The 14,275-nt window shown below is 42.3% G+C and overlaps 1 protein-coding gene across 1 annotated transcript; it reads left to right on the top strand.

Annotated features, from left to right (window-relative positions):
• Window positions 1-994: 994 nt before the first annotated feature.
• Window positions 995-13,669, top strand: phf12b (PHD finger protein 12b). The gene is made up of 15 exons (XM_034113271.1): window positions 995-1,767; window positions 2,068-2,249; window positions 3,728-3,800; window positions 4,052-4,508; window positions 4,880-5,000; window positions 5,094-5,226; window positions 5,346-5,510; window positions 6,348-6,491; window positions 7,181-7,874; window positions 10,270-10,344; window positions 10,467-10,619; window positions 10,741-10,836; window positions 11,308-11,390; window positions 11,498-11,636; window positions 12,484-13,669. The coding sequence occupies exons 1-15, from the start codon at window positions 1,702-1,704 to the stop codon at window positions 12,933-12,935; spliced, it is 3,033 nt and encodes a 1,010-aa protein (XP_033969162.1). The 5' UTR covers window positions 995-1,701; the 3' UTR covers window positions 12,936-13,669.
• Window positions 13,670-14,275: the final 606 nt, after the last annotated feature.

Below are 14,275 nucleotides of genomic sequence, written 5' to 3'. Positions count from 1 at the left end.
TTTATTGTGTTTCTTTGAGGCTGGGGAAGATATCCAGCATGTAGTTCAACATACAAATGTTCTAATACAAGTAAGTATAAGTATAACATGGAGAAGGAAATCACATAGGTTTCATAGGAGGATGTGGATTTATTTTCTCTCACCTTGTAATTACACAATCAAACACTCAAACATTTAGCTCTGGCCTTCACTTACAAAAAAACATTTTGTTGAATTGGACACATTTTCGAATCTCTGACTCTGACTGACTGGTGGAAGAATCTGCGAGGAACGAACTAGGAGCAAAATAATAAAATGAAGAAATAGTCATATTTAAAAGACAGCATTGTCATAAGAAGCCAACAAGAGTCACAAGGGTTTGTCACTTTGCTGAAGGATAGTTGTGACCAGCTATCCAGGCCAGACTCTAAAGACTTTCTAAGGTGTAAAAATGCTGGTATAATTTCTGGTATAAGTCAAACTAGTATCGAGTCCAACAGTATCAGTTTTATTAAGAACTTATGATAACAAATATTTGTATCGATCATCAAATAGAGCAGGACAGAAAATGAAGAGCAGCTGAATTGAAAAAAATAATCGAGAGACGGCTAAGTGACCGCAGTGCAGAATCGCTGTATAGTTTAAATCTCCTAACAATGTTGTCCATTTTAGACACAGGCTTATTATATTTACAACCCTTAATAACGTTCATTTTCTGGGCTCAATGTGTGTCCTGTCCGTTTTCGTTGTGATCGCTAAATGCACCTTGTTTCCCCTTGTTTATAATATTATCACCGTTCCAAGCAAACGAGTGCTTTTGTTTTGAAATCACTTCCGTGAGTTCCGCGCCCCGCCCCTCGCTCCAATGACCATTTGACCATTTAGTAAGGTAAAAAACAAAAAGCAAAAACGCCTCGCAGACGCTCTTCTGTTTACTTGTTTAATAAAGAAAAACAATTGGACGGTAGATACACGGATTCAGTGTGTACACAAAGTATTCGCTTCTTGTGTTTATATCCCCGCTATTATCTATATCCGCCCCAATGCGCATGCGCTCCCGGCGGTTCGCGGTTGCGCCAACTGGTAGAGGATGTTGCTAGCAGCCAGTATAGATGCTCAGCCTTTTTCACAACAATAACATCAACCAAATTTGCATCTCCACATACTCGATCTGAGGATTATACATTCCGAACGCTTTCGGAAACCGTGCATTGGACCTTGGCACGCCGGATTTCATTCTTTATTTTGTGGTTTCCATCTTCTATTGACAATGGGAGCGGAGGGGTTTGCAGATTTTCAGGGCTCCCTTTTGCAGGAGCAGAAACAAAAATCATGGCTGGCCAGCTAGGCCGCAGATGGATTTGGTAGCTAACAGCAACGATCTATTTGTATAAAATACTGTGAGCAGGTTTGGCGCCGCTCATAAAACGTTGTGCTAAGACGCTAGTATTTCAATTACACGATTATCGTGAACTTTGTTGTCTTTTTTTGGCCACAACGCAAGCTAGTGAGACCGCTAGCTTCACAACCTTGACTGGTTACCGTCTTGCCTTCGTAGTTAGCTCCTTTAGCAAGCTAACGATAGCAAGCATCGTTTGACTAGCGATCCTCTGATCAAAAACATTTGGAAAAGACGTTTACTGCGGGATTTACTCTCATTGTTGTGTGCTCGGTAGGCCTTTTTATCGCAAATATATTTTTGCAACGTCTGCACCTGGATGAATGTGGGACAAAATGGAGACCCCGACGATTGTGTACGATTTGGATACCTCTGGGGGCTTAATGGAGGTGAGGTTTCTATGCTCAAAGGCCTAATAGAAATACATATTCCTTTATTTATAATGCTTTCAGGCATTTTCTTTCATGTTAACTATCATTATCACCAGACCACCATAGCCTGCTGTCAAGCATTTCTTCGTTCAGCTAACTCAATAGCTGGGGTTGATAATGGAGGCCACTAGTTAACGTTACCGCTCTCCCCAAGCTTAGCATGCTATCGCCGAGAGCTGCATATTTTTGACACTCTTTAGACAAGCATTTGGTCTTGAAGCCGTGATTTTATACTAAAGAGTTGAACAACTTTTACAGCAAATCCAAACACTGCTGGCGCCCCCGAAGTCCGAGGAGGTAGAGAAGAGGAGTCGGAAGTTGGTGAGAGACGTCCGGAGGAGCGGCAGGGCTACCAACCACGACACCTGCGACAGCTGCCGGGAAGGGGGCGACTTGCTGTGCTGTGACCACTGCCCTGCAGCCTTCCACCTCCAGTGCTGGTAGGTTACAGTTAATTGAGAAAAGGAACGCAAAGGGACACGTAATGCATGTGCATTAGTGTATAACAGTGAAGGCATTGCAACTGTGTAGCTGCGTTAGCTGCATGCAAAACTCAGATGCCGAAGCTAACTTCAGCGGGCGGTGTTAGCTGTTGTTAGTGCTTCCGAATCATGACTGTGATACTCTTCACTTGTGATTGAATATCTGGCCTTGAAGAGATTTTACCTGGTGTTATTGTTCTGCACATATCCACTGTTGTTTCATGGTAGTCCCCCCATATTCTCACTGTACACTCACATTCAACTGAACCGAGGAAGGCGGTAGCGAGCAGTATGTAGCCCTTTGTAAGTGCAATTGTATTCACTGTGTTTCTACGAGAATTGATCAATAAACTAAATTCAGCAGCATTTTTAAGTACATTTGAACGTCTCTTAAGGTTACAACATGACGAATACCTAAAAATAACAACGTGTACCGTTAGATATGGTGTGTCCGTTCTAAGATGTGGTGGAGCGTTTAGTCGCATACTATATTGAAAGCATCATTTTTGTCGTTATTGTCAATGAGAAGACGTGTTCAAAGAAAGGAGTGTGTTTGTGAAAGTGGCCAGAATAAGCTGGCAGTCGGTCCTCCCCTCCTGTCGTGGCTGCAGCCAGTGGAGCCGCTGCTGCTAAAAATGGAGTCGAAGCTGCTTCTGTTTACAATATGGCGACCTCCCTGCTCTTTTTTTCGATTCCACCGCCATCTTACAAACCTTTTATAATTCAGCTTTGAGAGAAAAGGGTTGATAAAAACACAGAGGGAATTTAAGCCATTTTCTGAGATGGTGTTAGCTTCAATGCAGTGTTGTTGTGGACATGTAACAAAGTCCATGGTAGCATTTCACCGTTCGGCTGTGCTTCGCTCCCCGTTAAACATCTGCTTGCATGATTATTTCAACTCTGGCATTTGGAAGAGTTGAGTTCAGACTGCCACTTCGAAACGACCAAACTGCAACGTTTTATCCATATATGGTCAGGTCTGTGAATGGGAAGTAGTAGTTGTCCCATACCCCTGCACATTGCTTGTATTGTGTATTATCGTTAGATTTGTATTGCACAAGGTAACTTTTGATACATTTTCCTTCGATTGGGACCTTCTAGGCTGTAGATTATAGTATTGGTCTCAGATTACTCCTTCTTGTTATTAATCAATCAGCACAGTGCCCTCCTTCACATATCATTGTTCTTGTAACATTTGGCACTTTTACCATGACAGCATTTTTTAAATCCTTTCACTAAGCATGACACTGACAAGAAAGATGTTTCCGGCTTTGTGGTTTTAGCGGTTCAGAGATGTAGTGTGCATTGCTATCAAGTCACTGAACATAATTGTGACACTATCATGTCTGCATACATGGATATTAATTGATAATGTTTATTAATTTGCCTGCATTCATTATGATCCTTAATTATCATGTTTTATCTACTTACCACAGCAACCCACCTCTAAGTGAAGAAATGCTTCCCCCAGGAGAATGGATGTGTCACCGCTGCAATGTTCGGAAAAAGGTGAGTGGCAGGTTTTACTCTATAGAGAGGTACAGGAATGTGTCCTAAACCTGAAAATGAGTTGGCATTTTAGCACTTCTGGGTTTCCTAGTCTTAAAGTCAATGTTACAATGGCTTCAAAAACAGAACATCACTGCAACACTATATTAAACACCCAATCCTCCTCCAGTGTTACTGACAAATTGTGAAGAAAGTATATGTTTTAATCTGGGTAGACTGATAAATCTGTAATTTGTTCTGTGTTTTTGCAGAAGCGAGAGCAGAAGTCGGAACAGACCAATGGCCTACCGGAGAAGTCCTCATCCAAGCGCTCTCTGTCCCCGGCCATGGAGCTGGAGCTCAACGCCGGCCCACTGCGGCTCGACGGCCTGCCCCCGGGGGCTGGGGCGGCGGGGCCCGGTCTACGAGTGGCCCAGGTACGCCTCTTGGAGCGCAGGACCAGCAGCAGGCCAAGCAGTCGGCCGGGAACGCCCACCTCGAACACTTCGTCCACCCCGACCCCGTCAGAGGAGCAGAACGACGGGGAGGAGGAGGCAGGAGAGCCTGAGGATGAAGTTCAGGGCTCCGAGCACGAGGGTGCTACGCTATCGACTCCAACTCCACGCCTCCTCAAGAGGCCCTTTCAGCTGCTAATAGCAGCAGCCATGGAGAGAAACCCTACACAGTTCCAGCTACCCAGCGAGCTCACCTGCACCACTGCACTGCCAGGTCAGTCAGCCATGTCCTAAACTGTGGAATTATACTGTTTTTATTTCACCAATATTCAAATGTTGAGGCTAGGAGAAAGAAATTGAAGGCATAACATTTGGAATTGAATTGGAATTAGTTCAGCATATTTTTGTATTTTATTTTCATTGGATTGGATGGAAAGCCCATGGTTGAACAAGGCTTTAAATCTATTTGTGAATGTTTAAAGTTAGAGAAACAAAAACTAAAGTATGTGAGGCAAGTTATTGAAAGTATATTTATAAAAAAAAAAAAAAAAAAAAAAAAAGTATTGCCCTTTAGATTGATGATACATGACATATATACATATCTGGGTTGTTTCTTTAATGATCCTACTTGATTTGGAATACTAGGCAGCAGTAAACGGAGAAGAAAAGAGGAGCTTCTAGGGAAGCCATTCAGGAGGCCGCAGCATGAACTGGATCCCAATGGTCTGGTCCCTTTACCAGTGAAAGTCTGCTTTTCATGCAACAGGTTTGTACCACATTTCAGTTTCCTACAAAGATACTCACACAGACATGAAATATTTAATATCAGTGTCTTATGTTCTTGTATTTCCTTTCACAGGAGTTGCAGGATAGCTCCACTGATCCAGTGTGACTACTGTCCTCTTCTGTTCCACATGGACTGTCTGGATCCTCCACTTACAGCTTTACCTGCTGGGAAATGGATGTGTCCAAACCATGTTGAGCACTTAGCGGTAAGGAGGCATAGTCTATGCTCAGAGCATAACCAACTCTGTTTCTTGCCACGTTGTTCTTTTTTTTGTGTCTCAGCCAAGATGGTGCAACAAAATGACATCATTTTCTTCTATTTCAGCTGAATCAGAGGAACCTGAGTCTCTCCAGTCGCTGTCAGCTCTTTGACCATTTCCAGGACAGGATGTCGCAGCACGCCGTCAAGTTGGACTTCTTGCGTAGAGTCCATCGACAGAACGCTCCCAACCGGCGCACAACCCACCAGCACAACAAGAAGACCTTCAAGGTATTGTAAGGCTGTAAACCAGGGCTAAACATATGGAGAAATATGTAATTGTGATTATTTTTGACTGATAATTCAATTATTAATCACAACTTTGCGCTAAATTATAATATTTGCATGGACCTTTTTATGTATACATCTTTTTAAAAAAAACGTGTGGCCAGTTATGCCTTAATAAGAAAAAATTATTTGAAAGGGGAAGATAGAGTGGGGGTGACAGGTGTAAAGGGACCACAGGCCAGATTCAGACCTGCCTTCGTCACAGCAGAGACGGCAGGCCTTGACATTTAGTTTTGTTGGTGTTATTTTCTCTGTCAGGAACTGTACCAAACCAATAGATTTTTCATAAGTCTGTAGAATTCAATTTGTCGTCGTAATTGTACCACAGTTCTAAGTTCAGAATAGTATTTTGACACATTTTGCTTTAAATGAACATTACGGCTCTTGTGATTTACTCCCAACATTTCTATATATACATACAAATATAAATATATCTCTTTTTTTAAATATATATTTCAACTGCTAGTCCATATTGATAACATTCTGTTTTAATCGTCAGCCCGCCTCTTTAGAGTTTCTCTAGGTGTGCTTGTTAAATTCCAAATAGTTTCTTTGTGGTCACTTCTTAATTGCCAAGACAAGCCAAAAGAATAATCGATTAATGGAATAACTGATAATTCGGCAAAGATTAGCTCAGATGTTAATCTACCTCAGCAGGGAACACAACAACAGTCATATTTTGAGATGTTCATCAACATTGTTTATTATTTATTCATGTCTGGGCCAACAGTGCCTTAATGGAGATAACTGATGATTCTGACAATCACTGTTTGCATTCAGGTGCCAGATGCCATCAAGTCCCAGTACCAGAACCCACCCCCCATGCTGCTTCCTGCAGGTGTGCGTCAGTTGGAGCTGGTCTGTAGCGGTGTGCCAGCCCATCCCAGCTCAAAGCACCTGACCTCAGAGGCTGACCAACAGGAGGTAAGCAGACAACAAAACAATAAGTCATCTTGAATCAGTCACCTGAAACAACAGCTTGTATGTTGTATTCCTCTGTAAAAAAAAAAATCTGCTAATATTTTTGATAAGTGACCTGGTGAATCACAGAGTCTGGCCTGGTCCTTTTTAAGTCATAACTAACTAATGTGCAGGTAGAGATCGTCACTGCTTATAGAGATCTGCAGGAATGAGTCCTGAAACTTGAAATGAGTTAACCGTTTACCTCTTTCTGGTTCCCTTGTCTCTAAATCAACCGTTTTTGAACAAGTTTTCAGTTTAGATGTCTGAAAAAAGGTCTGTGCTTAACACAAGCTTGTGAGATTTTAAGGTTTTGTTCTACAACATCAGTAAATACCCCACACATTTCTGAAGCTTCAATGTGGCATTGAAAATGCGGTGGCTAACAAGTAGCTAAATGGTTGAGGTGAAGTCATGCTACCATGATGTAGCTTTTATAGCATTCATGTTGGCTCTTTCCAACAAGGGAATTACAAAGTTGACATTTTTTTTTTAATGGTGATTGCTTGTCTTACCAACACACACTTTGACACTCATTAGAAGAAGGATGGTAAACCAGATGCATCATACTAGCTTAAACATGATATTGTTGTTAGGACAGGATTGATGTTTGCTTCTTGTGTTGTAACACATGGTTTTCTGCTGTTGAACAGTGGCTTCAGGATGTCATCGCCCTCCAGTGCAGCATCATGCGACACCTCTCTATAAAGCAGAAGGCTCTGTCCGCGGCCCCCACCCTGTCATCAGCAACACTGGTAGCAGAGCGGGTGTCTGAGCAAAAGGCCCCATCACGTGTTACACCAGAGGACACCAAAACCCATGGAAGGACTCCACCACCAGCCCCCTGCTCTAAACCCTGCGCTACATCGAATGACCCCCAGGGGGCGTCTCTGTCAGAGGTCTGTAAATGTGGCATGAAACCATGTCAGAACTGTAGGAAAGCCAACGGGCCTCTAGCAGAGCCTCCCAAAGCTAACGGACCTTTAGACTGTATCAGCAGCTCAGACTCCTGCAGGCAGGCTGAGCTGCAGCATAGACTGAAGCCTGGCGCAACCCCCCCAGACCCGGCCCCTTCCCTTGGGCTGGTGAACCACATAGGAGCTGAAACGGTTAAACAGGAGCCTGAGGGCACTACGGAGGCCTGCGCTCAGAAGACAGCCCCCACCGCCCTGACGATATGGCCCCACGGGGTCCAGCAGAACCACAGGAGCCAGGCGGAGCAGCAGCGTGGGGAAGGTACGAAGAGTGACCAGAAACTCACCTACTCCATCACCAGCAAAGACGTTCCTCCTAAAGGCAGCCAGGAGCATGAGCCAACCAAACTGGGGTTTACATCGCCCTCTCCAGGTACAGTAGGCTTCTGCTGATTGGGCCCCACACTGCATTTGAGCTTCGATAGCAGTCATAACAATAAACGACATTAAACAGTTTAGTAGCCCTAACTATTTACCACAACTAAGAGGTGTTCATTCATTGATTTCACTATAGTCCACAAAATATAAAACTGAAACAACAGTTACCTCTTAAGATTTGATCATTACTACTCAGTGTTTCCCCTACCATTGTCTTGGCGGGGCGCGCTTTAAAAAAATAATATAAATATATATATATATATAGCACCAAATTGCAACTGAAGTAATCTATCTACGGTCACTTTTCACATTGAACATGTGCTCTTTTATTAAATAAACTAAACGCTTTCATTTTAAGTTGTGAGTTTAGTGTTTTTGACCCTAAGAAACACTGATGCATTAATCAATAACAACAATCCACAGCTCCTCTCTCTGCTCCAGAGGATTTAAAAAAAAATATATATATATATATATACCAGCTTCTTGGTGTTCAGACATATCTGTATCAGGGTTTCCGCTAGGATTTTTTCTTGCCGGTCAAATGTCCGGAAATAATTTATTTTACCGGACAAATTTGAAACTTACCGGTCATGTTTCAATAATAATAATAATAATAATAATTGTGTAGCAGAGTTTCCGTTAGCAGGTAATTACCGGACTATGACCGGATATGCTGATGTTTAAAACTCAGTTAATGGGGCTCATTTTTATATTGCTTCAGTTTATAATCGTAACAGATCGAAAAGTTCAGATTCATTTTTCAATAAATGATGCGCTTCCACAAACAACATAATTATTACATTCAAACAAACTACTTATAGTAGATGAAGTACATTATTCAAAAGTTTACATTAACTTTGAATAATAACACGGGAGAAACGGATCCTCTTTTCCCCTCTCCCTCCCTCTCTCTCCTGAGAGCCCGTCAGTTTCTCATGCAGCTCGTCTCCGTCAGACCCAGCAGCTGATCTGATCTCTCTCTCTCGTCCGGTTATACTTCACTCGTTTATGTCCATATCGATCAGATCCAGCTCTCCTGATCGACCTTTATAGAGAGCACCGATCAAACTATTAAGAGTGAATATCGGCCGATAATGATCGGTGGCCAATCGATCGGAGCATCCCTAATTATTACCGGACATTTTGACCGGCAGGTTTTGAATTTACCGGTTTTTAATCAATTTTACCAGCTAAAAACCGGTAATTACCGGCTATCGGAAACCCTGATCTGTATTCAATGTACACTCACCACTTTTTCCTTGCAACATTATAGCAGCATGTTCCATAGCCTAACAGCTCCCTCTTCTGGTCACTGGCAGCAATTACACAGTGTGAGGCAGAGCAGTGAGGCAGCCAAACCCTTTTAAACTGTGCAATCAGCATTAATATCATAATAATACTAAAACACCACCATCTACCTTGCAATATATACATGTTGAAGTACATTGTTAACACTAAAGATTATTATGTTCATACAAATATTTCTTAATTTATCATACTTTCTATTGCCCATTATTACCTCAACTACTTTTATTTACATATTTAGAATTTTAGAATTTATCTTATATATTTTCCATAATGGAGTAACTTTCCCGACATTCCACTGGGATAAATAAAGAGTTCTGACCCTAAAGTTCCCATGCAGCCTGATGTCCATGAGCAATGCTCCAGATTAGGGCTGCACGATATTGAAAAAAACTGACATTGCGATATCTTTTCCCCCTGCGATATATATTGCGTTTTTTTTAACTATATTTAACCGGATGAAGGATTTTAGTCACGGACGTCTGGATCTTAACTGGTTGACTCATCATACCTTAAGTCATGATCTAACAAGTCATGATAATGCATGTTGCTTACCCTCAAATAAGGGGGTTCATCTGTGAATGAAGAAGAGAAGAACCTTTTTGTATCCAAAATAGTTCCAGATGGCAGATGTTGCTTTTCTTTTTGGAAGTAAATCTTCATTCTCGCCGGTAGTCCTCCTGTGCCTCGCTAATTTTTTACCAGTGTTTTGATGGTCTGCAAACTAGCGGGGCGGGGCCTGCTGTGATCTGATCAAGAATGATTGTGATTGGTGGTTTGCTGTGCATGCAGAGCCTGCATGTCACTCACTCAAGTACCCCTGACATGAGAGCCGCGCAAGTTTTCCTTTTGTAGCAAGCAGCAAAATAATTTGAACATGTCGTGTTTGAGTTAATTTACCTACTTAATATCGCACGTTAAAAAAAATAAAAAAATTGATAACATTTTTTAATAAAATCGCACGTCCCTGCGATGTGAATATCGTGCATGCGCATATCGCGGTTATCGCCATGACACGATATATCATTCAGCCCTACTCTAGATCAGGGTCAGCTGTTTGACAGCACACTGTTTCTCTTCTGCAGACATAAAGGCTGCTGCTGGGCTGATGGGCTCACTACTGTCCAGCTGCATGAAAGATGGAAAGGATGACGAAAGAGGTAAGTGCTCACTCACAGATTTCACTCTCATGAAAATAAATGACAGTACATTGTGGTACTGTGTAAATGTCATGTCATGAGGCAGTATAAGTACCCTCTAATGATCCTGTGTGTGTGTGTAGGGATTGAGCTGGACAAACTGGATGCAGAGATGATCAAGCTCCTGGCCTGGCAGAGGATCCAGCAGCTCTTCCCCCCCAAAGTTCCCAGCACTCCGACCCCCCCAGCCATCACGGCTGCCCCAAAAACCCCATCCCCATCCCCCTGCCCCGAAGGTAAACCGCTAACCTCTGACAATGAAATATAATGTGTTTTTCAAATCTCACCGCTTGATAATAAGTGTGTAAGGGTCTAAAGGACTTTTTTTGAAAGTATTTGTGAACTTCTTCCTATCAGGCCAGAAGAAGGTGCAGGCCAGAGCGGTGTTCTACCCCCTCACAGGAAAAGGAGGAGCTGTCAACATGTGCTATAGGACGTTATACATAGGATCAGGTAAGACGATAATCAGTTTTTGTTTGTACTGCATCAGATCACAACACAAGTTCTCAGGATCCTTTTTATTTAGAGCAGGAACTTTGATACCAACTGTACTGTGTCTATAGCACAAAATACTGGAAACAGGCCTCCAATCCTTGCTTCTTTTTTTACTTTCGTTGCTGAATATTCCCAATTTCCACATATTTGATCAAGAAAAGTTAAAAGCTGTTTGTATTTTGATCACAGGTTCCCTGCTTTTTGCTTTGCGGGCTTGTGAAACCTTTCTGAGTAAAGGAGTATTTGTTACAGCTTGCACATTTATATGTCTGAGTCACCAGCCGTTCAGCCCAAGGGTGACATGGGAAAGTTTGAAGAGAAAGGAAGAGGTTCAACAAAGACTACGGGAAAATTAGACCACAATTTAATTAATATGAAATAGACAAACTTGCAGAATGTATTTGGTAACCTCCCTGATGTTTTTTTAAGGTGCTGACATGGATGTGTGCCTTACCAACTACGGGCATTGCAACTACATATCGGGGAAGCACGCTTGTATTTTCTATGACGAGGTAAGTAAACTGTTGAACAATTACATTGTAGATGTGCATTGGTGTACTGGACCATAATTCACGATTCCTACTTAACACGGTACAAATGGTTTGTGTTTCTTTTTTAGAATACCAAGCACTACGAGCTGCTCAACTACAGCGAGCACGGCACCACGGTGGACAACGTCCTCTACTCCTGTGACTTCTCTGAGAAGGCCTCGCCGTCTCCACCCAGCGGCCTGGTGGCTAAAGTGCAAGGCATCATACGTACGTAGAACACTTTCTAACACTCTCAAATTGTGAAAGCTCTCCCAGTTGTTTATAATATAGAATGTATATTTTGGCGAGGCACCAGGTATAGAGTCGAAACAATAAGTCAAACTAACAGAGTGTTGATGATGCTAACGTTATTATTTGGTCGGTAGCTTTTCTTAGCATTATCATCTGGATGCTACATTTAAATCCAAACCAAAAGGGAGAGTATAGTGGTGTCATTTTGTAGGCCCCATAAGTCAGCACTGAAAGGGCTCCCTTGAGTAAAAGTAATGGGTTTTAGCATTGAATTTGTGAGATTGCAGAAAATAAGTTCTCCAATTGCCATCAGTAAATAGCTGACGTAATGCTATAAATGAAATACAGCCACATGATTTCACCTCAACACCACAAAGCTAAAGGCGCTAATGTTCCGGGGTGAGGCGATTAGTAATCTAAATTAGTCACTTGTTAGCAACTACTATTTTGTCAACACACAGCAGCTTCAGTTATCAACAGGAGGGGTATTTGCTGACATATTTTATTTTGTGAAAACAAAACGGGTAAATCTTGTTTTAATCACAGACCTTATTTTGGGAATCCAACAAAAAACTAATTCCAAAAAGCTACTGACTTTCAGACAAGCTAACCAGCCAAAATGCTCATCTGTGGGTTTTAGGACTATTTCCTGCACCGATCTATTTAGGTGGTACTATCTGCCGTGAAAAAAAAATACAGAAAGATGGGGAATTTAAGTGAGCCCAGCCAGCGGGGGCTCAGAGGAAAATGTTGTTGTTGTTCCCTGTATAACTGCAGTATAGTGTGAACACGTTTCCAAACGTCTCCCTGTGTTCTGCTGCAGGTCGCAGTAAGAAGCGCGAGGATGACGAGGGTCCCAGCTCCGTGGTGGGGTTGTTCCCGGCCGGAGGAGTGATGAGCAGCCAGCCTCAGGGCGGGGGCGAGCTGTCGTGCAGCTGCAAGGCAAGCAGCTCCAGCCTGATAGGAGGCAGCGGGGCGGGGTGGGAGGGCACGGCGCTGCTGCACCATGGCAGCTACATCAAGCTGGGCTGCCTCCAGTTCCTCTTCAGCATCACAGAGTTCGCCAGCAAGCAGCCCAAAGAGGAGCAGACCCCCCCTGCAGCCAGCTTCACCAGCAGCAGCAGTACCATAACCCCCACCTCCTCCACCACCACCTTCACCCCCCCCCCACCCAACACTGCCACAGTGAGCAGCCCGTCCAGCCAGGATGAGACCGACACTGAGACTGCCCCCCCCCACCAAGTGCCCGCACTGCGCCCCAACTCTATTCCATAACCTGCACAGGAAGTCCCGCCCTCCCTCCTTCCTTTTTGTTTTGCACCTGCCGAGTCACAATGAAGGGAAAGCTGCACAGCTGGTTGGTCAACAGGGAAAAGTTTATTTTTTCATTTTTAATGGTTTATATCTTTGCATGACTTGAAGTATTATTGACAATCTCTTCCTTTTTTTGAATGACTGACCAGTAACCCTCTGTTCACTTCAGACCGTTAGGACTTTGAGCTTTATTTACGCTCAATCTTTCTTTTGCCAGTATATTGGTCATGTATGGTGTAACATTATTTTGTCAGTCAGCCTATTTAGTACAAAACCTTTTTTTTGTAGTATTGAATTCCATACATTCTGATTTATTTTGCTGCTTTTGCACCATAGGTAGCTATATATGTATGAAAACATACATGCTTATACACTATAAAATGTATATATAATGTAAATATATATAGTTCAATGCCTCTCAATTGGAGAAACGTTGGATTTCTTGTACATTTACCATTTTTTGGTTTTTAACTGTACAGTTCATGGAATTTGTGATACTGTGTAGAGTACCAGAAGTTTTGTGATAAAGCTCGTTCTTAGTCTGTACTTTCCGCTGTAGTTCATCTGTAAATACTGTATCGTTTTAGCACTCATTTTAACATCTTGTGCAGCTCTGTATATAAGCACTCTTTGTCTGTTCTTGCTTGTCTGTTCAAACGTGTAAATACAGAAAGATTTTCTAAGAACAATCTCAACGGATTTGTGTTCGCTGTAATTTTTTTGCTTTTCAACACCTTAACTTCAGCATCAGGGGCGCAGGTGAAACACACATGGAGATGTCGGGTATCAGAGCTCTGGAACTATTGTATTTCTCTGATCAGGTGTTACGTATTGTTGTAGGCTGACCCTGAAGATAGGATTGTGACAAATTATTTTTCCATTGGATTTTGGAATCCTGTAAAAGATGGATCTGTGACAAACATGTTTATGATACCTACACGTTAGGTTCAGTGGGATAACACCACTTTTGTTATAGTTGAATTATAAATGCAATTTCCAGGAATAAATAATAATAATACGTTTATTTATTAAATAGCTGTAACGTAATGCTATAAACAAACTACACGTTTGCATGATCACATGTGAACAATGCTAAGCTAAAGGCTGCTAATGTTCGCTGTGATGTTTATCTACTCTCATTCAGACACTAGTTAGCAACTGCCATGATAAAGACACGTAAAAGCCTCAGATGCTCACCAGTGGAGTATTAACTGACACATTTCACGTTGTAGAACAACATTTAAAAAATCTTGTAAGCTTGTGTTAACCACACATTATTTCAGGCATCGAACCAAAAACAG

The sequence above is a fragment of the Trematomus bernacchii genome, unplaced genomic scaffold, assembly GCF_902827165.1.
Source record: "Trematomus bernacchii unplaced genomic scaffold, fTreBer1.1, whole genome shotgun sequence".
NCBI classification, from domain to species: Eukaryota; Metazoa; Chordata; class Actinopteri; order Perciformes; family Nototheniidae; genus Trematomus; species Trematomus bernacchii.
Note: the sequence above shows the minus strand (reverse complement) of the source record. Positions and strands in the feature narration are given on the sequence as shown.

Bases quoted from the DNA above. Each gene is read 5' to 3' on its own strand.
- phf12b (XM_034113271.1), top strand. From the start codon at position 1,702: ATGTGGGACAAAATGGAGACCCCGACGATTGTGTACGATTTGGATACC. The intron at 4,509-4,879 runs GTCAGTCAGCCA...TTGGAATACTAG, and splicing joins CTGCACCACTGCACTGCCAG to GCAGCAGTAAACGGAGAAGA. The intron at 11,637-12,483 runs GTACGTAGAACA...GTTCTGCTGCAG, and splicing joins TAAAGTGCAAGGCATCATAC to GTCGCAGTAAGAAGCGCGAG.